The sequence below is a fragment of the Danio rerio genome, chromosome 8 (genome assembly GCF_049306965.1).
Source record: "Danio rerio strain Tuebingen ecotype United States chromosome 8, GRCz12tu, whole genome shotgun sequence".
Classification (NCBI taxonomy): domain Eukaryota; kingdom Metazoa; phylum Chordata; class Actinopteri; order Cypriniformes; family Danionidae; genus Danio; species Danio rerio.
Window position 1 is genome coordinate 899,567 of NC_133183.1, and position 25,991 is coordinate 925,557.

General features: G+C 38.1%; 3 protein-coding genes across 5 annotated transcripts in view; 2 read left to right on the forward strand and 1 right to left on the reverse strand.

Moving 5' to 3' along the window:
• The window catches only part of si:ch211-87m7.1, a 272,159-nt gene that overhangs the window by 149,798 nt on the left and 96,370 nt on the right, over positions 1–25,991 (forward strand). The gene's annotated exons all lie outside the window — the stretch shown is intronic.
• nudt12 (nudix (nucleoside diphosphate linked moiety X)-type motif 12) lies at positions 735–16,974 on the forward strand. 3 transcript variants are annotated; one of them, XM_021478254.3, is made up of 8 exons: positions 735–813; positions 3,476–3,677; positions 6,860–7,148; positions 9,416–9,635; positions 12,290–12,457; positions 12,951–13,064; positions 14,755–14,954; positions 16,608–16,974. In XM_021478254.3, exons 2-8 carry the CDS (start codon positions 3,478–3,480, stop codon positions 16,716–16,718), a joined length of 1,302 nt encoding a protein of 433 aa, XP_021333929.2. In that variant the 5' UTR covers positions 735–813; positions 3,476–3,477; the 3' UTR covers positions 16,719–16,974.
• LOC103911612 (interleukin-31 receptor subunit alpha) overlaps positions 22,376–25,991 on the reverse strand; it is a 36,248-nt gene continuing 32,632 nt past the window's right edge. Inside the window, exon 18 of the mRNA XM_073909980.1 lies at positions 22,376–24,513. Within this exon, the coding sequence (XP_073766081.1) occupies positions 24,259–24,513 (255 nt within the window). The 3' untranslated portion in view covers positions 22,376–24,258. The remainder of the gene's footprint in view (positions 24,514–25,991) is intronic.

The window sequence follows — 25,991 nt, forward strand, 5'->3', positions numbered from 1 at the left end:
AATCCACTTACTCACGCACTATTTACCCATTTCATTTATAACACTTTAAACTTGACTTCACAGGCTGATCATCTTTAAACTGAAAGGCATTTATTAAGTGTGCTAACTTGAGAATGCTGCTGCATAATGGGATATTTCTTTACAAATCTTTTAAAGTGCACTTTAGCCATGTCACAATAGAAGCAAACATTCAAAAGGATTCTGCGTTTGGACAATTTTAGCTAAATTTAATAATATTTATAATAATAATGAATATAATAAACTATAATATTACTTATTGTGTAGACTACTGTGGGAATTTGCAGTGAACTAAACCTTTTTATTAGGCGACAGATCCCCGAAATGAAAAAATGAAGTTGTGTCTCTGCTAAAATTAATTTATTGGCAAATTTCTTCTGCGTTTTTCTCCTTTAGAGCTCAAGTGAGTTGTATTTAAAGAATTAGTTACCCAAAACATGTAATGAATTAGGCTGCTCGCCTTCATCTCATCTACCAGTCTAGTTTTCTCCGGCGTGAGTGCGCCTCCTCCACCGTGTGCGCGCCTGACCTGACGCGGGGACCAGATCTCTATTGCTTTAATTTCACAATTTTCATAATTGAATTGCTTTTTCATATTATAAAATATTTAATGGTGTGCTCCTTGTTATTTTGTCGCTTTTTCTCGTCTACTGTCTGTAATGATCGCTTCTGTCCAGCAGGTGTCGCGCCTGCGCAGAAAGACTCTGAGGCGCTTCAGTGCGTCATCAATGAGCGACGCGTTACAAAACAACAAAACTAAAGTCCAACTTACTTCATGAATAAACAGCTCATCTGGTGAGTGACTATTTTATCAGCACATTTAAATGTTGTATCACAGACTGTCTGACGAAGAGCCGGTGTACACGCGTTGTGTTAGGCCTTTTTAAGTTAATAAATCGGTTTGTTTTGGAGCTTTGCTGTTGCCGCGGTTTTGCTGATGTTTATGCGCCGTTTGCTGTTTGGCGGAGCACCCGCTAGATTAATGTACATTATTTCTATAAGTATTATATTGCGTAGACACTATTGTCATGTTGTGGAATGCATTTAATATAGCATTGATGTGTAATAATCATTTATTGTCATTGAAAAAGTGATATTTGTCTTTAAAAAAAGATGAAAACTCTGAAAACTGGTCTATTAAAACTGGATTGACTGAATCTGATGTGAAGCAGAAACTGTGAAATAAATATAGACGTAGATCCACCAACTAATCAGCTTGAGTTACACAACTGACAAGTTAAATACACGTAAATTAAATCCTATATTAGATTACATTCTGCAGATATATTTTTATTCACTCATTCCTGATTTCTCATAATATACAATGATTTACAGCAAAGTCAATTATGTTACATTTATTATAACAATAATAAAAATAATAATTAAAGAAAATAAAAGCAAGTTAATTACATTGATTTCTTTTTTAAGAACAAAGTTTTTGTTTGCTGTACAGTGCTCAGCATTAAGGCGTTCACCTCTCACAAATTTCTCTTTTAAATTCATATGTTTAATAGGAATCTACAATATTATATTTGTGCATATACATTAAATTTAATTAGTGCTGAAGCCAGAACAGCCACATGTATATGTTGTAAAAACATATTAAATACAGAAAAAATCAAAAGAAGCAAAAAAAAATGAAAAATATAGTTGAAAATTTGTAGGTTGTCATTTATTTTTGCAATATTTTACATGAATTTAATTGTAGTATCTTTCAGTTTCTAAATATGTTATTAATAAAATATGTTATAATATAAAAATATTATTTTAATAAATATTTCTGTTTATTAAATCGGTTTTGTTTAAATGCACCAAAATATGTCACCTATATTCACTGAACATTAGAGAATAATATTAATTTTAATAATGGGGTGTACTCAGTTATGCTGTGTGCTGTATGTGGTTCATATACATTGTCAAATAAACTTAAAGACATTTGTATTTTTTTAAATAGGTTTAGTGAAAATATAGTTGAAATATGGATATGTATATACAGTGCTCAGCAATATTGAGATTTTTTTCATTTTAAAAAATGAATATTTTAATCCATTTGTTGGTGAATATAGGTGATGTATTTAGGTGCGTTTAAACAAAAGTAAAATAATCCACCAAAAGGGTGCAAAAACAATCAAATAATCTATTAAAACAAGAGAGCAATTCCATGCAAATGTCAACCTTTCCATGAAGGTTTCACCAAAGTAGTGAAACCCTTTCTAAGCTTTTTGTGTGGGCTTACAGTACTATGAAAATACTCATGGAAAAATGTACAAAAGCAGGCACCGCACTTTTAACTGGCTGCTCAGCCAAACCGCGAAAAGTGCAAAATATATATTCAAAAAAGGCGGCAACACCAAAGCTCCAAAAAATGCACATTTATTAAATTAAAAAAGGCTGACACAAAGTGTGTAACGTAATAAAGACTGACTGTCTGATGAAGAGCCGTGTGCTCGAAACGTTACACGCTTTGTGTCAGTCTTTTGTAATTTAATAAATGTGCAGTTTTGGATCTTTGGTGTTGTCGCCTATAAAATACTCACACATGTCTCTGTCAGTGTTTACAAACAAGATGATTTGATTTATCAAAGTCACACAAAAGTGAAAATTCCACATCTGTCACATCCATAACCAAGCGTTCTCCTCATAATGCAGAAACGTCAAATAAAGTAACAGTAATCAGGTTTCTTCAGTAGTGAGCCAACTCTTCTCCTTTTCACTAGCATTGTTTCTTTTGGGTTTTGCAGTTTAATCCACTGAATTTCTACAAAGTGTGTTGTAGACGGTGAACTCGCAGGCTTTTTAAGTCAATTGCTCGTAATGGTAATTTAGCAATTATTGTGCAGCTCTAATATTATGTGATAAAGGTTGACCTGCAGCCAGTTTCTCCTTAATCTCTGATCTGATCTCCGACAGTTTCTGATCTCTCTGACTTCAGTGATGTCTGATCTGATCTCCGACAGTTTCTGATCTCATCTGCAGCAGTTTCTGATCTCTCTGATCTGATCTCCAGCAGTTTCTGATCTCTCTGTCTGATCTCATCTGCAGCAGTTTCTGATCTGTTTCCAGTGTTGTGCAGTGATGTCTGATCTGATCTCCAGCTGTTTCTGATTTCTCTGATCTGATCTCCAGCAGTTTCTGATCTCTCTGACTTCAGTGATGTCTGATCTGATCTCCGACAGTTTCTGATCTCATCTGCAGCAGTTTCTGATCTCTCTGATCTGATCTCATCTGCAGCAGTTTTTGATCTCTCTGATCTGATCTCATCTGCAGCAGTTTCTGATTTCTCGGATCTGATCTCCAGCAGTTTCTGATCTCTCTGATCTGATCTCCAGCAGTTTCTGATCTCTCTGATCTGATCTCCAGCAGTTTCTGATCTCTCTGATCTGATCTTCAGCAGTTTCTGATCTCTCTGATCTGATCTCCAGCAGTTTCTGATCTCTCTGTCTCTGCTCTATAGCAGTGATGTCTGATTCAGGGGTCAGGTCTGATCTCCTCCAGCGGTTTCTGGATGCAGCATCCACAGGAGACATGCAGACGCTGATGCTTATGATAGATCAGTCCTCAGATTTGCTGAACCAGAGAGGAGAGAAGGGGTGGAGCGCACTGATGCTGGCTGCCAGACATGGACACCAGGAGGTGGTCAAGGCCCTGCTGGAGAACGGGTGAGATGCCAAACGCCATCCACAGAGTAACATCAGTCTGACAGAGGAGAACAGGAGATCAAGCTGGACTCATTTGAAGAATCACAGAGTCAATTAAGTTCATATTGAGCTGCTGTTATTGCTGAAATGTAGTTTTTCATAATCAAATTTCAAAACTTATTCATTTCCAACTGAATCAAATCCACAATGAACTGAATCAAATTAACACTGAATTAATTCCAAACAGAAGTAAAATGGAAATATTGAACTTAGAACTAAACTAAATGAATTGAATCAAATCAACACAAAATTCAATCAACAATGAACTAAATCAAACCATGACTAAACTGATCACAGCAATACTCAACTGAATCAAATCAACATCAAATAGAAGTCATCATTAAACTGAATCAAATCCACAATGAATTGAACCAAATCAACGCTGAACTGAATCAAAACATGACTGAAATGTATCTGTTCTACACTGAAGTCAATTAAATCAACATTAAACTGAATCAAATGAACAATGAATTGAACCAGATCATCTCTGAATTGAATCAAACCATCACTGAACTGAATCAAATCCACAATGAACTGAATCAAACCATCACTGATCTGATTGAAATCAACACTGAAGTGAACCAAAACATGATTGAAATGTATCTATTCCACACTGAACTCAACTAAATCAACATTAAACTGAATCAAATCCACAATGAATTGAATTAAATCAACACTGAACTGAATCAAACCATCACTAAACTGAATCAAACCATCACTAAACTGAATCAAATCATCACTGATCTGAATCAAATCAACAATGAATTGGATAAAAACATGACTGAAATTTATCTATTCCACACTGAACTCAATTAAATCAACACTGAACTGAATCAAACCATTACTGAAAAAAAAACAAAAGCGGGCGCATTATTTACCTCATGCCCTTACTGAACATTTGTTTTTTTATTTCTAAGTCTCTAAGTCTAAATCAACATTTAACTGAATCAAATCTACTATGAATTGAACCAAATCAACACTGAATTGAATCAAACCATCACTGAACTGAATCAAATCAACACTGAACTGAATCAAATCAACACTAAAGTTAACCTAAACATGATTGAAATGAATCAATTCTATGTTTAGCTAAATTAAATCAACATTACACAACTGAATCAAACCATAACTAAACTGAATCAAATCAACATCCAAAAACAGAAGTCCTCATTAAACTGAATCAAACCATCACTGATCTGATTCAAATCAACACTGAAGTGAACCAAAACATGATTGAAATGTATCTATTCCACACTGAACTCAACTAAATCAACATTAAACTGAATCAAATCCACAATGAATTGAACTAAATCAACACTGAACTGAATCAAACCATCACTAAACTGAATCAAATCATCGATGATCTGAATCAAATCAACAACGAATTGGATAAAAACATGACTGAAATTTATCTATTCCACACTGAACTCAATTAAATCAACATTAAACTGAATCAGATCCACAATGAATTGAACCAAATCAACACTGAACTGAATCAAAACATGACTGAAATGTATCTATTCTACACTGAACTCAATTAAATCAACATTAAACTGAATCAGATCCACAATGAATTGAACTAAATCAACACTGAACTGAAACAAACCATCACTGAAAAAAAAAGCGAAAAAAAAAAAAGCGGGCGCATTATTTACCTCATGCCCTTACTGAACATTTGTTTTTTTATTTCTAAGTCTCAACAACATGCATGAAACTGGCAAAAAGAGAGGAAAAATAATCTGGCACAACTTAAAATAGCATGGTAAATAAATAACCTGGTACCAGAACAAAACAGCTCACAAATAATGTTTGCACATCAAATGAAACGTTAAGTGGGCTTGAATTCAAATCACAATGCTGAAACGGGCTGCTCACAGTGCCTAATCAATGGCTAAAGTTACATTTCCACTCTGACGCCAACTTTTTCACATCAGGCTTGGCCGCTGTCAGACTTTTCAACATGTCATAGGTTTCGGGACAAGATACCCAAAATGCGCTCAGGCTTTCAGCACCATGGAGAGCCGCCTTCACATCGCCTGCGGCCTAAATTTCAGCCAGCTGGCTCTGAAGGGCCACCTCGACTAATAGCAGCATTTTCACCGCGTTTGTGGAGAGTTTTCTATCAATCCTAGTGTTTGACTGTGGTATAGGTGATGGGAGCCTGAATCAAATGCCTTCAGTTTGTAGTGAAATGGAAAAACTATAAACATCAAACATAATGTTAAACCAAAGTGAGAATTTTTATTAGATTTTCTTCTTGGGGGTCCGGCCCACAAGGAGACTGTCTGGTAAAACTCTGGCCCTCTGACAAATAGAGTTGATGACCCCTGATGTAAACCCTTTTTAGCATATTCAAACAAGCAGTATTAGCCTAAAGAGGGATGTTTAATCTCTTAGAATTTGTGCTTATGGCTTTGTATTTAATAGGCCTATGAATTTATGTTTATTACCCTCTCGTTTCCCCTTATTTCTCTCATGCGTTTGTTATATATTTAATTCATAATTACCCGTTTGTTTAAAAATGATCTATAGCTTGTAGAGACTGTATTCTGTTTTATTTGTTCTGTAAATCTTTGGTGTTATAAATAAATAAATGATGATAACGCCATGTGATCGGTCATGACTGCTGCAACTGTGAGCCTCAAAGTGTCCGACTCTGTTTTCAACTCCGCCCCTTCCTGCGCTCAGTTAATCTCATTGATCACCACGCGCCTATCATTAAAGTGAATCAAATCATCACTGTTCTGAATCAAATTCACAATGAATTGAATCAAATCCACAATTAATTGATCAAAATTACCATTGAATTGAATCAAAAAAATGACAAGTTCATCTATTCCACACTGAACTAAATTAAATCAGCATTAAACTGAATCAAATCCACAATGAACTGAATCTAATCAACAATGATTTGAATCAAACCATCACTGAACTGAATCAAATCATCACTGCTCTGAATTAAATCCACAATGAATTGAATAAAATGAACATTAATTGAGTCAAAACATGACAAGTTTATCTATTCCACACTGAACTAAATTAAATCAACATTAAACTGAATCAAGTCTTCAATGAACTGAACAAAAACCATCACTGAACTGAATCAAATCAGTACTGAACTGATGTTTTCTCCTCTCCATCAGATGTGATACGAGTGCCCAGAATGGCTCAGGTCAGACGGCCAGAGATGTGGCCGTGTTTTGGGGTCACCGTCACGTGGCCAGTCTGCTGTCCGGTTCTCCAGATGTGGATCTTTTGCCCAGCGGAGGTGTTCAGGAGCTGGATATCTACTTCAACAGGCAGATGCTGGACAGAAAGAGTGAGAAGCGCACAGATTTAGCCTGGATCTCTGAAAAACAGGCTGATCCAGACACAGTCTTCATCGTTTTCCATGACCTGTGTCCACTGGTGCGCCGCGGAGCTCAGGACACGGTGTGTGTGTGTGTGTGTGTGTGTTTGTGTGTGTGTGTTAGATAGGGCTCTAAATTAATGAATTATTATTGTTTAATCTCTCCTAAATGAAATTATCAAACTGAATCAAATCAACACTCAAGTGAGTCAAAGCATCAAACTAAAATAATTCAGCATTGAACTGATTCAAATCAACACTGAAGTGAACCAAAACATGACTGAGATTAACCAATGCAAAATTAAATTAAATTATATAAATTAAATCAATTACTGATCTGAATCAAATCCACAATGAATAGAACCAAATCAACGCTGAACTGAATCAAACCATCACTAAAGAGAATCAAATCAACACTGAATTGAATCAAAACATGACTTAAATTTATCTGTTCTACAATGAACTCAGTTAAATAAACATTAAACTGAATCAAATGAACAATGAATTGAACCAGATCATCACTGAACTGAATAAAACCATCACTGTTCTGAATCATATCCACAATGAATTGAATCAAATAAACACTGAATTTAATCAAAACATAACTAAAATTTATCCATTCTTCACTGAACTCAACTAAATCAACATTAAACTGAATCAAATCAACACTGAACTGAATCAAACCATCACTGGACTATATCCACAATGAATTAAATCAAATCAACACTGAATAGAATCAAAACATGACTTAAAATGTATCTATTCACTGAACTCAATTAAATCAACATTAAACTGAATCAAATGAACAATGAATTGAATCAAATCAACACTGAATTGAATCAAATCAACACTGAAGTTAACCAAAACATGATTGAAATGAATCAATTCTATGTTTAACTAAATTAAATCAACATTACACAACTGAATCAAACCATAACTGAATCAAATCAACATTGAACAGAAGTCCTCATTAAACTGAATCAAACCATCACTGATCTGATTCAAATCAACACTGAAGTGAACCAAAACATGATTAAAATGTATCTATTCCACACTGAACTCAATTAAATCAACATTAAACCGAATCAAATCCACAATGAACTGAATCAAATTATCACTGTTCTGAATCAAATCCACAATGAATTAAATAAAATCATGACTGAAATGTATCTTTTCTACACTGAACTCAATTAAATCAACATTAAACTGAATCAAGCGAACAATGGATTGAACCAGATCATCACTGAACTGAATCAAATCAACAATGAATTGAATCAAATCAACACTGAACTGAATTAAATTACCACTGAAGTTAACCAAAACATGATTTAAATGAATTTATGTTTAGCTAAATAAAATCAACATTACACAACTGAATCAAACCATAAATGAACCGAATCAAATCATTAAATTGAATCAAACCATCACTTATCTGATTCAAATCAACACCGAATTGAATCAAAACATGACTGAAATGTATCTATTCTACACTGAACTAAATGAAATCAAAATTAAACTGAATCAAATCCACAATGAACTGAATTAAATCAACATTGAACAGAAGTTATCATTAAACTGAATCAAACCATCACTAATCTGATTCAAATCAACACTTAATTGAATCAAAACATGACTGAAATGTATCTATTCTTCACTGAACTCAATTAAATCAACATTAAACTGAATCAAATCAACACTGAACTGAATCAAATCCACAATGAACTGAATCAAATCAACACTGAAGTGAACCAAAACATAATTGAAATAACTAATTCTATGTTTAGCTAAATTATATCAACATAACATTACTGAATCAAACCATAACTGAAGTGAATCAAATCGAGTGTGTGTGTGTGTGTGTGTGTGTGTGTTAGACATATTTGATATATTGTGTGATGTTAACATGCACAACACTCAAGCAATGTATTCTTTGTTTAGTTTTTGTCTTGTTTCTAGGCCAAATGTCTGAATGTACTTGAATCAAGAAGCACTTTTTAGACAGGCAAAACGTATTGTGTTGTTTTCAGAAATAATGAGTCGAAATGAAGTGAGTTTCTCCTTAAAACAAGCAGAATAATCTGCCTTTTTGCCTCCCTCACTGTCAGAATATTTAGCTTGCTTTACGAGATAAACAACTAAATTTTAACTCATTAGTTCTGAAAACAGCACAATATTTGTTGCTTGACCACAAAATGCTTCTAGATTTAAGAGTTTTTAGATATTTAGACTAGAAACAAGACAAGAAAGTCTAAGCAAAAGCATTTCCCACTCTGTACTAAATGTATATGGTTAAATTGACTATAAAAGCCTGGCTGGAAATAACCAAAGCAAGAAAATCTGATCCCGGCAGAAGACGAGTGTGTGTCGGCTGAGAGCGCCGGCGCTGCAGAAACTGCTCACACACACGCACACACTGCTGGTGTTTCTGGGGGTCCAGAAGAAGGAGGTGGCCTGGTTTGCTGTCAGCACTGAAGACGAGCCCACTGACTTACTGGAAACACTGGAGGGAGAGTGTTTCTTCCTGCAGCCGGCGATGCCTGGACTGCTGACCATGAGCGATGAGGACGCAGGTCAGACTACTAACTCTTGTGTATTCTTCACATTTAATACCCTTTCGTTATGTTCAGGGATGAAAACATCCACTGACTTAAACTGCTGTAAACATGTATCAGATGTTTATGATCTAACATTATTAAATGATGTAATATTTATGCTTCGTTTATTCTTCAACAATAAACATGTAGCAAATTAATAATAATGTAGATTAACTCTGCACTCATATCTACATTAATAATCTGTAACAAATTATAATGTAGATTAAATTGCTCGCATATCTACACTATTATTACTGTAATAAATTAGCTCAAGGTTATTCTTCCCGCGCCTTTTCCACCGTTATAATGTTGCGAGTTATGATTTAGATTACAGTGCTCGCGAATCTTCTGGACCATTATATATATAACTGATTAGCTTAACGGGAGGAAGATTCGTTTGCTTCAAATGAATCGACTCTTTAGATCCGAACAAACGAATCGTCCAGCGATGTTACCCTTGTTACCCTGCTCAACCCATTAAGTTTGAGCAGGGTAACAAGATCGAAGTTTAAGACATTAGATATACACAGCCACCTTTCTTTAAACAAAATTACACGTTATTGACTAATCTAACAGAAACTAACACAAGCACACATTCATACAAGTGTAGAGGAGAGTAAAGAAGGTCAAGTAAGAGGTTGAGAGGATGTAATGATGGGAAAACCTCGGAGTTTGTAAGAGCAAATCAAGCGAACCACACATAATCAAATTCACCGTATTATTGTCTCTTTAGGGTTGAATTTAGTTCACACCATTTTAGATGTTGGAAGAAAGTGGATACTTGCGGTCTGTCCATGATGTAAGAGGCTCCCGTTGTTGAGCACGTGGTTCGGCTGGTTGTTCCTTGTTCCTTGTTCCTCGCGAGGCTTGAAGTGGGGTGGAGTCGGTAGTTTCAAGTTTGAAGCGGCAAAGGGGCTAGTCGAGAGGACTATTGATTTGCGACGCACTAAACTGAACAAGACTCTCGATAGAAAAATAACGAAAAGAAGGGTGTCGGGGATGTGAAATGTCCGAGCTGTGCGATTAACCCTTTCCGTCTGGGTCTCCGCCTGGTTTCTTGGAAGTTTCTTTGCTTAGGTCTCGTCCTTAGGTCATTGCAGATGAAGAGGCTTCAGAGAAGAGAGTTGAGAGAAGAGTTCTTTCTGAAGAAGTTGCAGAGAGTTTGAAGAGGTTTCAGAGCAGAGTTTCAGAGTAGCCGGGTTCAAGAGAGCTTCAGGGCAGAGAGAGGCTGCGTCCGAAACCGCCTACTACTCCGTAGGTACTGCATTTGAATGTAAACGTACTACTCGGCCTTTAGAAAAGTGCGTTCTATACAGTATGAATGTGAAAAGTATGAATGGAATTCGGACGTACTACATCCGCCATTTTGTTATGATCACGTGACCTACCTGCGTCAATTGCGTCGCCTCACTTCCATTCATGAATTCTCTCACGGGGCATTATGGGATAGCGCATCGTGCATGGGATGCGCACTTCAGTATCTCGCCGGAAGTAGTAAGTCATCCGGGTACTTCTCGGATACTGATTTTCGAGTTCTATGAATTCGGACATACTACTCGACTCGCATACTGATTTTAGCATACTATATAGTATGAAAGTATGCGGTTTCGGACGCAGCCAGAGATTCAGAGCAGAGAGAGAGGCGTAGCTTTGGTCCCAAGCTTATATAGGGCGGGTTCGGATCCACCCTCCATGGAAAGTTGACCAATTAGAAACTAACCTCTCTGCATGGCTTATGGTGCTTTGTCCGAGGCAGAGGAATTTGCATAGGCAAATTTTATGCAAATCAGGGCAGAAATGTTTAAGTCTCTTAAAATCTTAATATGTTGCTCTCGCATTAACACAAAATGTCAACGATTAATTAGTACAGCAAGTAAGCTTTACGACAAGTCTAAACTTGAACCGTGTATGAGTTTGTTTAGCTTTGGTAGGGTTAAACATTATATACAGAATTATTAAAACCAATAATATTAATACAGAAGCAAGGGAAACGTTGCAAAACACATGATTACACATATAGAGAGTAGAGTTTACATTAAAATATCAGTCTTAAGCAAGGAGCTTAAAGAAGTCCTGAACCGTTCTTTGTTCAGTGCTGCATGGCACATTCCTTTTGGGTCGTAAATACCTTGGAATCAGGTTTCGAGTCTTCCTTGGGCAAAAGTTGGCTCAGTTGTTGAATAAAAAGCAAAATAATAATGTGTATGGTCAGCCATATTTGTTACAATTATATTATCTAATCGAGATAATTCTGAACCACCAACTGTTCCAGAATATGTTTTATGCAGCGGATGCCCTTCCAGCTGCAACCCAGTACTGGGAACCTCCCATTCACACACATACACTACTCATTTAGTTGATCAGTTCCCCTATAGCGCATGTGTTTGGACTGTGGAGGAAACCCACGCCAACACATGCAAACTCCACACTGAAACACCAACTGACCCAGCCGAGACTCAAACCAGCGACCTTCTTGCTGTGAGGCCACAGTGTAACCACTGAGCCACCACCAAATTATATCAAAACAAACTATTTTAGATTAATGGCAATTATTTTTGGCCATCACTAATAACGCTTAATAAAATGTTCATACCCTCTCAGTAATGTTGTATATTCCTCTTGTCCTCCAGGAGTGGTGGCTCAGGCCAGATCTGTTCTTGCATGGCACAGCCGCTACCGTTTCTGCCCGACGTGCGGCAGCGACACTCGAGTGGAGGATGGCGGATACAAGAGGACCTGTTTGAGAGCAGGCTGTCGGAGTCTGCAGGGCGTCTACAACACCTGTTACCCCAGAGTGGGCAAGTAAACTCAACATGACCTAAAAGTGGAAGAGAATAGGAGATTTCACACACTATTTATTGTATTTCATTATGCTTTATTATTATCATCATTATGTAGATTGTATTGAGCTCATACCTGCACAGCAGTTTGGTGAACCACCTGTTGATCCTTACAGTGCTTTATACGCTGCAATACATGCATGTTTTGTAGTTTTTCAAAAATGAGCCAAAAGTAAGTACATATACTTAAAAAAGGAAAATAATCTTCTAGTGGGGAAGTAAAATAAACTTATTTCAAGAATACTTCCGCCATTGTCAGATGGTTTTGCTTGTTTTAGGGAAAAACTCACTTAATTTTGACTCATTATTCCTGAAAACATTATTGTTGCTTGTCCAGAAAGGCTTCTTGATTTCAGAATATTTTGATGTTTGGACTAGAAACTAGACAAAAGCTCTACAATAGAACGGCAGCTATTGCAGTGTAAATAAAGGTTGAGTTTCACTTCTCCAGATCCAGTGGTGATCATGCTGGTCATTCACCCCGATGGGAATCAGTGTCTGCTGGGACGCAAGAAGATCTTTCCTCCTGGGATGTTCTCCTGCCTCGCTGGCTTCATAGAGCCAGGTACATCAAACACAGATGAGAGACGCATCCAGTGGTCTATTAGCACTGAGGGCTGAAGGGTTTTTGGCAGCAGTAGAAGGGTTTTTTTCTTCTTAAAATCGGGACTGGCCTGAATGGTTTTTGTACAAAATCGCACTTGGGCAGAATTTTTGGGGTATTGGTCGAAGCTATTATGTTGGATTCAGTATCGGTTGAAGGTTTTTTTGTTCCTTTTAAAAATCGGTACTGGTTAAAAGGTTTTTAAAAATCACTATCAATTGAAGGTTTTTTTGCACAAATTGGTATCGGTCAAAAGTTTTTTTTTTTTTTTAATCGGTATTGGTTGAAGGTTTTTGTTTAAATCGGTTGAAGGTTTTTTTAAGAAATCGATATCGGTCAAAGATTTTGTTTAAATTAGTCGAAAGTTTTTTTTTGTTCAAATTGGTATCGGTCGAATGTTTTTTGTTCAAATCAGTTGAAGTTTTATTAGTTCAAACAGGTGTTGGTTAAAAGTTTTTTGTTAAAATCGATATCAGTTGAAGGTGTTTTGTTTAAATCGGAATTGGTCGAAGGTTTTTTGTTCAAATCAGTTAAAGTTTTATTAGTTAAAATCGGTATCAGTTAAAAGTTTTTTGTTCAAATCGATATCAGTCGTAGATGTTTTGTTCAAATCGGTATTGGTGGGAGGTTTTTTGTTCAAATCGGTTGACGTTTTATTAATTCAAATTGGTATTAGTAAATTTTTTTTTGTTTAAATCGGTAACGGACGAAGGTTATTTTGTTCAAATCGATAGCGGTCGAAGGTATTTTGTTTAATTCGGTATTGGCCGAAGGTGTTTTGTTCAAACCAGTATCGGGCAAAGGTGTTTTTAAAAAAATTGTTATTGGTCAAATATTATTTAGTTTAGACCGGTATCTTTCGAAGGTATTTTGTTCAAATCGGTATCGGTCGAAGGTTTTTTTGTTCAACCGATCGAAGGTTGTTTTGTTTAAAAAAGATGTTTTGTTCAGTTCGTTATCTGTTGAAAGTTTTTGTTCAAGCCAGTATCGGTTAAAGGTATTTTGTTCAAATCAGTATCGTCAAAAGTATTTTGTTCGAATCGGTATCAGTCAAAGGATTTCTGTTCAAATTGGTATCGTCGAAGGTATTTTGTTCAAATTGGTATCAGTCGAAGATTTTTCGTTCAAACCGATATCGGTCGAATGTGTGTTTTTTTAATTGGTATTGGTCTAAGGTTTTTTTTGTTTTTGGTCAAAGTTTGTTTTGTTCAAATCAATATCGGTTGAAGATATTTTGTTCAAAACGGTATCGGTCGAAAGTGTTTTTTTTTTTAAATTGGTATCGGTCAAAGATTATTTAGTTCAAATCGTTATCGGTCAAAGGTTTTTTGTCAAACTGGTATCGGTTGAAAGTTGTTGTTTTTTTATTAGTATCGGTCGAAGGTTATTTAGTTCAAATCGATATCGGTCTAAGATATTTTGTTCAATTCAGTATCGAAAGTGTTTTTTTTTTTTTTAATTGGTATTGTTTGAAGGTTTTTTATTCAAACCGGTATTGGTCGAAGGTGTTTATTTTTCAAATTAGTCAAACTGAAGCTGAAGAATTATTCAAATCAGTATTAGACATTGATACTGTTCAGACATTGATACTGATCTTCATATGTTAATGACTGTGTGTCTGCTGTGTGTGTGCCTGTGTGTGTATGTGTAGGTGAGTGTGTGGAGGCTGCGGTGCGACGTGAGGTGCAGGAGGAGAGCGGTGTTCAGGTGTCTGCGATCCAGTATGTGTGCAGTCAGCCCTGGCCGATGCCCTCCTGCCTGATGATCGGCTGCCACTGCGTCGCTCTGACCACAGACATCAATGTAGATCAGCAGGAGCTGGAGGAGGTGCGCTGGTTTACACGCCAGCAGGTCAGCATCACTCACACTCTCACACACACACACACCAGTGTGGATCAGCAGGAGCTGGAGGAGGCGTACTGGTTCACACATCAGCGGGTCAGCATCACACACTCATGCATGGAAAAGATCAGGGGCCGAAGACTTGCGTTGAATTAATACTAAAACATTGTGCACGGACAAAGCTGTAAATGTGCGTATGCAGTAAAGAAATCAGATGTATGAAACACTGCTTACGCCAAATCCCACGCATATTCTCTTTGTACATCCGAATGAACATGAAACTGAGCGCACGTGTACAAGTGCAAAACCCCTCCCTGCCTCCTCCCCCCTATGAATATGCTAATGACTCCACTTAAGCAAAACCAAAGGACAAAGCAACGGCAAAAGCAAGCAAGAAGGAAAACTTTGCACAGAATGTGAATGTGAGGTGCTCCTATTGGAGGTAGACCAGAGAAAAACTGTGTTATTTGCAAGTTTGTCCTCCGGAATTAATTACAAAAGAAAAAAACAGAGTGGGAGAGTTTATCTGACGCGGGTAACACAGTGGGGTCTGAACATCGCACTGTGAGTGAATTAAAGAAATGGTCTGATGTAGAGGTGCAGGTTAAGAGGAGAACAGCGGCGCACAGTCAAAGTGTGAAGCGAACAGGCGGGGGAACAGGGGTTGCTGAACTAACACCCTTTGAGGAGAGAGCTGCCTCACTTGTGGGCGACACTTTACTGTCTGGAGTAGTATCCGTGTCTGTGGGAGAAGTCTGTGGGGCAATTCAGCTGCCCAATCGCCTGAGTGTGGAATGGGCATCATTGTATCTGTGCTCTTGGTCAGTTTGTGGGTTGTTGAGGGGGGTTAACAGCCACATCTTTAATGGATAACTGTAGTCTCCTGATATGGAGTTAAATAATTACGCTCAATAAAATTAAAAATAAATAACTTAGCTGGAATAATATCTTTAAATACATTACTCGCCAACAAGCCACCCATCCCGCACCCTGCCACCTCAGGGCCTTCGGATTCGCCCATTGACAATGTCCTCTAATACGTCCAACACTGCCATTGCCATAGACCAAGAGTTGTGTTCTGTACATTTGCAAATGCTTTTATATGTTCTCAATCACATAATTGGTAAAAAAATAAAATAAAAATTGTGTCAATGAACTCATTTTATCAATTATAAATGAACAGCAGTGTTTTTCACATGTGTTGGTGTGATACTTTGTAGTGTGCAGTTTAACACAACTGCCTCTAGGAGTCACCAATGGAAATAAAACACACAGAAGAAACACACGTACGCCATACATGAAGTTGGTGCAGACCAACGCACACTCTCACGTTCATTTAGTAATTAGTAAATCCAAACGTGAGCATCAAATCTGGCAAAGGCAAAGTTTTTGTGCGTATGCTATACTACGCTATCCTATAATGCAGCCTAATAGAAATCAAGAATGGAAGTAAAGCGACGACAAGTTAGGTCTCCACCAATTGCGAAGGCAAATCTACACCTTTGGCCTTCAGATTGTACTATATAACGTTTAAAAGTAACTTTAGCCATCGCTGCATTCAGAATGAGCAGCTCCTGATCGTGTACTCTCCCTGCTTTTAAACAAGTGTATATCATGATCATCCGAGTTGTTCATGAGTGTGTGTGTGTGTGTGTCCCGCAGGTCATCGACGCGCTGCTCAAACACAAACATGCTGCATTCATTATGCCGCCGCAGCAGGCCGTCGCTCACCAGCTCATCAAACACTGGATCGGATTCAACGCAAACCTCTGACACTCTCCAACACTTTGTTTACAACTGAATGTGAATATTGAGTAGGGGGCGGGGTTTACTTTGAGCTCCGCCTCTCATCTTTCACTGACAGCATATCAATGGTTGGAAGGGTGTGGTTAAGCATATTTCAGCCAATCAGCGAAGCACTGCAGTTGTGGAGCAGAAGCGGATGGGCAGATTTATAGGGTTTCAGCAGGTTTCAGATTTAAGACATTTTTAAAGATCATCATGAATAAAATAAACACTATTTTCTGTCTGTTTGGGCCAATGGAGTTTTGTTTTACTTGTGTCATGCAAAAAATGCAATTATAGTTATTTCTTAGCCACATATTTTAAATAATGTGTCAAAACAAGCAAACTCCAGTTGTATAAGTGCATTTTTTTTTCTCCAACAATGTTTAAAAGTAAATAAAATTATAATAGTCACATTTCCACTGTCGGGCCTGTGCGAGCCAGGGCTTTTATCGGGCTGGGCCATGCCAATAGCCCAGGAGCATGAGCAGTGAAGCTTAAATCATGTCACGTTTCCACTGTCGGAAACATGCGTCCCGCTCGGCATTTGGTTATTGTTAGTCAACCAACAGCGGTTGAACAATGAACGCGATGGCAAAGAAAGCAAGAGAGGTATTTCTGTGGACAGACGACGAGGTCGAGTTGTTACTAAACGTAACAAATGAATAACTGCACAATGACGCCTAAAACTGACAATAGTGCAAACAACGCTCCCATTTCTGTGCCCATGTTGTTGTTTACAGAGAAGGCTGGTCTGCTGTCTTCCACTAGCGTTAAAGCCATGTGTTATAGTCATGTGATAGAGGCTTGACGAATTAGAGAAGGATACGCAATGACACAAAAGCCCCAATCTCAGCAGCCCCGCCTCCGTTTCCAGATGTCTCCGTTTTCCCTCATCCACACTGAGACCGCGCAGCAGCGCTTCAGAATGAAAACGGCCTCTCCGGCGTTTTCGAAACGCTCCGTTTTCGGCTCTCGAAACTTTGGCGTAGTGTGGTTGGATGGCTTAACCTTAGCAAAACTAATGCGTTTTCATACTAAAGCACTACTGTAAATGGGGCCTCACACACACACAGACACACACACACACAGACACACAGACACACACACACACAGACACACACACACACACACACACACTCACTCACTCACTCACTCACTCACTCACTCACACCAACACACACACACACACACACACACWCACTCACTCACTCACTCACTCACACCAACACACGCACGCACGCACGCACGCACGCACGCACGCACGCACGCACGCACACACACACACACACACACACACACACACACATCTAAACGTGCCTGTTTCATGCACAAACACACCATTTAAACTTGACAAAAACTCTCGACAACTGTTACTGGCTTCTGTGTGGTGTAAAGATGATTATGTGTTATTGAAACAAAGAGGACGCAGCAAAGAAATATCACTTATAATTAAACTACTTTATTATTTTATGCAGCAGTCTTACATTTAAAAAGGAAACATGAGGGCGATCATAAGCAGAAACACCCCTTAAGGTGTTTTATGGTCTTAAACTGAGCAGCTGTATGTTTTGTTTTTCCTTGTGTATTTAATTATTGATTCATTTGCCTCATGTTCTCGTGTGCGATCGAAAAACTAGTGTAATTGCAACACGCCATCTTTACCAGACTCGGGCAAAGTCCGCCTCTCACTCCACCCTGAAGCCCGAGCTGGCCCTCTTTGGAGCAAGTTTTTTTTTTTACTCTTTTGCACAAGGTATTCAGTGGGCCGAAAAAGGCCGGCCGCTGGCCCCAAGGACGCCCTGCTTTGGCCCGATCAGGCCCCTGAAGTGACAGAGGAAACGTGACTGGCCCTGGCTCGCCCTGGCACACTCGCTTTAGGCACAATAGTGGAAACGCGGCTAATGACCTAAATGTATGCACAACAGTGTGTCCAGGTCAGTGTCCTCAGCTATAAATACATGGAGAACTGTTAAAAAGTTATTGTAAGGACCAGAACTAAACTATAATGGTAAGTAGAGTTAAAATTGACGTTTGTCAATATTTCTATCCGCTTGTTAAGTGGTGACGTGTTTGTGACGAATGTAATACTGTTTCCGGGTCCAAGCCGCCATTCATTTGAGTGGAGAAATCATTTGTTTATGATCGCGTTTTATTCCTATCACACATTAAAGTTAATTTTACTTAAAGTCATAGTGTACACAACAATCTCTGGGCTCGCTGCATAACAAATACCAAAATTTTAACAATTTATAAAACAATGAATCACTTTCTGGCCATCGGATATTAGGCATGGACATTTATACTGCGATCGTGACTTTCGAAAGTATTAAATCGCTTTGTAAATGTTTATTATCACCATTTCATGAGTCTCCACATTCAGTTGAATAGAGCGCTTGGACCCGGAAGCCGCTCATGTCACACTTAACAAGCGGATTGAGATGGACTGATGGCGATTAGACACATGGGATTGGAAGACCTACGACACAATATTTCAGTAAATGTCAGACTTTTTAAGGCCTAAATTATTGTTTTTAAAAGTTAAGACTTCAGACCCATCACACACAATGATTTTGATTAAAGATGAACAAAACAGTGTTTTAAGTGTTGACTAATTGTTCGCTTTAAGACTAAATGTACATACAATTTGATTTAATGTGGGCTTTTAATTCACTATATTGACCTCATTCTAAAATGCGGAAGTGCGCCTGTTTTCGCGATTGTCTTAGGGTGCGTTCACATCTGTAGTTCGCTTCATTTGGTCCGGACCAAGGGTAATAAATGATACATTGATGCATCTTCTGCCGTCTTTGGGTGGTTTTCACGCCACACTGCTGGCTTTGGTCCGAACCAGTTGAAACGAACCAAAATGCAGTCATCTGACAAAATCCACATCTCTCATTGGCCAGATGTTGTTGAATATTTTTCCTAAACTGCTTATTGATTGGTCAGAATTCACGTGCGGGAAAATGCCAGTGAACTCCTGCAGGTAAACAAAACCTTTTACTCTGGAGGGACGACTGCGCTGGCTGATTGTATGCCTGCTTTAGACAAACTATACATTACGAAAATGAAGCGCGGCCGCGGCTGGAAAACAGCGTTTAATGTGTCGCTCGTCACTTCAACAGGAGGCGTGAATTAATTTAGCTAAACTGCGACATGCTCATCTTGCGGAAATATGACCAACGATCCATCAGATAATGTTTTCCCCTCTCTCTCTCTCTCTCTCTCTGTTGGTAAAGCGCTGTCAACAAATATTTTCCTCCATATCCCATAATGCACAGCGCATCCGCCTACGCCAGCTGAATTAATCCAAAGCGCGCAGTACTTTTTGCGGTTGGACCTGTTTTAGTACGAATCATTTTCTCACCACAAACGAACCGCTCCAGGGTTTGTTTGAAAGCGTACCGAGAGCACCTCTCCAAGCAGGTCTCGGTACACTTATTTGGTCCGCTTTTGGTGCACACTCGAGTACGATTGCTGCATTCACACCTGCTTAAACGAACCGCACCAAAAGGGGAAACGAACTCTAGTGCGATTCAATGGAACTAAATAAGGCAGGTGTGAAAGCACACTTAGAACTTCTGATTCAGTCGCCTATGGGAGAAATGACTAGGAATAATAAACGGCAGAAAACAGTCAAACTACTTGGTCTGTATAGTCATGCAAACATTTGTTTGTAGAGCAAGTAGAATAATATAATAATGAAATATCAAATTGCAACATTAAGCAGCGTAACGAGCAGTTTTAAACGTCAAAAAAATGAATGGAAGTGAATGAGAGCGGAAGTCTCGAGCCAAAAAGATTCAAATGGCAGCGCCCACTCATCGGCGGAGAATAAGGTGATTAAATTAAAACGAGTGCAAATATTCAGGAAGATATCTGTCAGAGCGGGCAGAAAATAAAACTGAAAGATTTTTCTCAGCACCTTTTAAGCACAAACTGTATAATTACAATCTAAAACACGTTTATTCTTAAGTTAATCTTGGTTTAAGAATATTCCGATGATATTAGCACTGGAAAACAACACTGACTTTAATCTGAAGTGAATTTGTGCAGTCTATTGTTAAATTATTATATTAGTAATCAAATTGATTTAATCGGCATCTTCTAGATTATAGTCGCCTCACAGCAAGAAGGTCGCTGGTTCAAACCTCGGCTCAGTTGGCGTTTCTGTGTGGAGTTTACATGTTCTCCGTCTTCGCGTGGGTTTCCTCTGGGTGCTTCGGTTTCTCCCACAGTCCAAACACATGCGGTACAGGTGTATTGGGTAGGCTAAATTGTCCGTAGTATGTGAATGTGTGTGTGTGGATGTTTCCCAGAGATGGGTTGCGGCTGGAAGGGCATCTGCTGCGTAAAAAAACTAGCTGGATAAGTTGGCGGTTCATTCCGCTGTGGCAACCCCGGATTAATAAAGGTACTAAGCCGACAAGAAAATGAATGAATGAATATTAGGGATGCCGCGGTTCTCCATATAATATTGAACTGTACAGTACGACATTCACGGTTCAATACGCGCTTGTGAATTGCGGTTTGTGGGTTTTGCGTTTAAATAATTTATATGTGTTTTATATCTCCCTGAATTGACTGTTTGTGCCTCTAAATCCATGAGCTGATATGAGGAAACTCCTCCCCGCGAGTAAATATCCATCACTATGCTCTAAAGTTAGGGGGCGCTTGACCATCACTCCACACTTTAACATGGCGAGCGGCGGTGACGTGAGGCTGAGGCAACAGTACAAGGAAGCGCCGGAGAAGGGAGGCGGTAAGTATAATGCCAATAAAAGAAAAAACGGTGAACAAAAAATAACTGTACAAGCATTGTTTTACACGCATAACCATGACTGCACATCTGCAGCGCATCACCCAGCAATATCACTGTCTGAAGGCAGAATATAGCAGAGAAGGTAATACAGTCCTCCAAATAGCAACAATCCCTCGCTGAATCTGTCAACAAACATACCCAACTGGCTCCGAGAGACGCATAAAAATATCAAAGGCAGTGCGGGTGATTATTGCTGAAGCCGTTTAGGGTGATTGGAGATGTGGGCTTTTGTCATCTTATAAAAGCACTCGATCCACATTACAGACTACAGTCTGGCATTTATTTCAGCACCGAGATAATCAAGATGGGTTATTTATGTTACTGAAGTACAAATATGTTGATTTGAATTGATCTTTATTATCTTCACATGTGTGTTTATTTTCAAAGTGCAGGATTTGATGTGTTCCCCAGTTTGTACATGGGCTACAGCAGCTGTGAGATTTCAGTGTTAGTTTTTTTATACAATACTCCAGGAACTAGTGCACTTTTCTGTGCTTTTAAGCAAAACAAAATGAGCATTGCAATCAATCGTTTTTATTTTTTTCTCCTCAACCTCTTACTGTTCCTATTGCCTATAAAACAAAACAAAAAACACACGTGTCAAGCCATGAGAACACAACCGAACAGCGTGTTAAAACTAAGGCATGTATTGAACTGTGGGCTAACTGTATTGTTGCATCCCTAGTGAATATGCGTTTCATTTTCCTATACAGTAATAATACAGTTAATGCTGTATGTCTGGAATCATTATGAGCTCATTATTTATTAGTTGAAATTTAAATACGTCCCAATAGAAAATAAATGTTCTGCAGACATGCAATGCTTTACATCATAGATTTATTACACTTTCATATTGACATTACTGATACACTGAATATTTCCAGATCGCAACACCGGCATTCTGTTGACTATTATTGTAGAACTGTACAAAGCTTCCAACAAATAAACATGAATTTAAATGATATTTTGGTTTCTCCATTCAACACAATCCCTAAACAATGCATGTGAACATTAACAATCATATAATATATGAATTCAGAATTATTCGACGCCCTTTGAATTTTCCTTTTTTTTTTATATCTCCCAAATGATGTTGAACAGATTCAGGAAATGTTCACAGTATGTCTGATAATATTTTTTCTTCTGGAGAAACTCTTACTTGTTTTATTTCGGCTAGAATAAAAGCAGTTTTTAATTTTTTAAACACCATTTTAAGGTCAATATTATTAGCCCCTTTAAGCTATATTTGTTCTCGATAGTCTACACAGAACAAACCATCATTATACAATGACTTGCCTAATTACCCTAATCTGCCTAGTTACCCTAATTACCCTAGTGAAGCCTTTAAATGAGACTTTAAGCTGTATAGAAGTGTCTTGAAGAATATCTAGACTAATATTATTTACTGTCATCATGACAAAGAGAATATAAATCAGTTATTAGAGATGAGTTATTAACACTATTATAATTAGAGATGTGCTGGAGAAATCTGCTCTGTTAAACAGAAAATGGGTAAAAATAAACAGGGGGGTGAATAATTCTGACTTCAACTGTATATTGATGTTTTAAGGCTCATTCAGCTTCATACATGACTGTTGCAAGCAGGAAGCAGCATGACTGTGCGATATTACACAATACTGTAACTGTAAAGTACAACATAACACAGATTTCATCATACAGTCATCTCTGAATTGAACACGTTCATTAGAGCAGTGGTTCTCAAAGTGGGGGTCGGGACCCCCCAAGGGGTCGCGAGACAATTAAGAGGGGGGGGGGGGGGGGTCGCCTGGTGATTTCCAAAAATCTATTTATTTATAAACCATAAGAATTACCATATTTTATCAATAAACTACTGAAGAGAAAAAATGTTGTTTATAGTTAATATACACTATATAGTTACTACAGTAGCTTATAGTTACTAGTTCTATTGGATTGCGACCCCTGGGGGAATTACATAATTTTAAAGACACACCAGCGGTGTCAGATGCAGCAGATTGATTTTATAACATCAGGGTAAACTTTCTGGCACATTTACAGCACTGATTTACATTAAAAAAAGATTAAACTAAGAATAAACTTGGGTCTATTGGTGTGTGTGCGCTATTGCATGCAAGGTTTCTGTATATATAATCACCTCAGAGGATATTGGGGGTCGCGAGTCACTAGCATTGTTATTTTGGGGGTCGCAAGCTAAAAAGTTTGGTAACCCCTGCATTAGAGAGACGGGTTCTGTGATGCTTCTTAATCTGCTTTCTCAACATTTTACAGACACTTCACCAACTGAACACTGCTTGTTATTTACTGGGAAAAATAAAATGAAAATGACACACGTTTTTGGCGTATAGTGTGGACGGATGGCGTAACCGTAGTAAAACGTATGTGTTTTAAAACTAAACCGTGTTAGTCTGAATGGGGGCTTAGGCACTCGGCCACATCGCACTCATGTGATATTGCTCATATTTATAATTATTTTATAAGCGCTGAGCTGTGGTTTATAATCAAACATTTGCACATGTATTTCTTGGTTGAAATATTAATTATCGCTCTTCTTTTGGGTGCAGATATTTATTCATGTTTAAATGACTACAAATGCAAAGATGAAGAGAGCAGCAGTCGTGTGAGATCCTGCATAGACTATTGAAGGCTCTTCCTTTAGACTGAACACATGTTGATGTGTGTGTGTGTTTGAGTCTGATGTTCCTGTCAGACTGCAGGGATCTGTCCGTTGTGAATGTAGTGTGTGTGATCCGGCATTACGGGTAGATGCACGTACTCTGGCAGGCTGGAGGGAGTGTGTGTGTCTGGGTTTCCTCTCCACAGAGCAGTACCTTCATCAGCGCAGGACTCTGAAGAGCTCAGATCTTCATCAGGTTCTTCTAGGAGCTGCAGGATGCTCTTCTCCATCTGCTGCTCCATCAGGAACACACTCTCCATCAGCACACACACCTCAGCCTCAGCCTGAGTGAGGAGTGCACGTGCACACGCACACACACACACACACACACACACACATACACACATACACACATACACACATACATACAAACATACAAAGACATAAATAATTTCAAATGCACATGCATGCATGCATACAAACACACACACAATCACACACACAAACATGCTCACATAAACACACATTTAAACAAACACACACACACACAAACACATATATACACAAATTTACACACACATATATAAACACTTACAGAAACACAACTGCACACACAAACAAACACACACATACAAACACATATATACACAAATATACACACACATATATATAAACATGCACATAAACACAACTGCACACACAAACAAACACATACAAACACACACATGCACAGAAAGACAAACGCGCATATATATATATATATATATATATATATATACATACAAACGCACAAATACACATATACACAAACACACACAACCATACACACAAACAAACACACACAAAATTACACATACATGCAACCACACGCACACACACATATACACAGACATACACACACACACACACACACACACACACACACACACACACAAAAACAGACAAATGCAAATATATACACACGCACACACACAAATGCACATACAGACATACACAAACACACATACAACCACACACACAAATGCACATATATACACAAACGCGCACACACACACAAATGCGCACAAAAACAAACACACACAGAAATACACATACAAACAAAAACACACATATATACACGCATATAACACAAACGCATACACACATATACAGACACACACAACCATACAAACACACACATACACATACAAATGAAGATACACAAACACAAATACACATACAACCACACACAAAACAAACACAGGCAGACGCACACAAACACATGCACAGAAAGACAAACGCATATATATATATATATATATATATATATATATATATATACACACACACACACACACACAAAAACGCACAAGTACTCATACATACAAGCACACATATACACAAACACAAACAACCATACACACAAACACACACAAAAATACACATATATGCAACCCCACACACACACATACACACACACACAAAAACAGACAAATGCAAATATATACACACGCACACACAAATGCACATACAGACATACACAAACACACATACAACCACACACACAAATGCGCACAAAAACAAACACACAGAAATGCACATACAAACAAACACACACATATACACACATACAGACACACACATACAGACACACACCACCATACAAACACACACATACACACAAACACAGACAAACGCACATATATATATACAAACGCACACACACAACCATGCACAAAAACAAACACACAAACATAAACGCACAAAGACAAACACGCATATAACACAAATGCATATATACACAACCATACAAACACACACATACATACAAATATACATATAC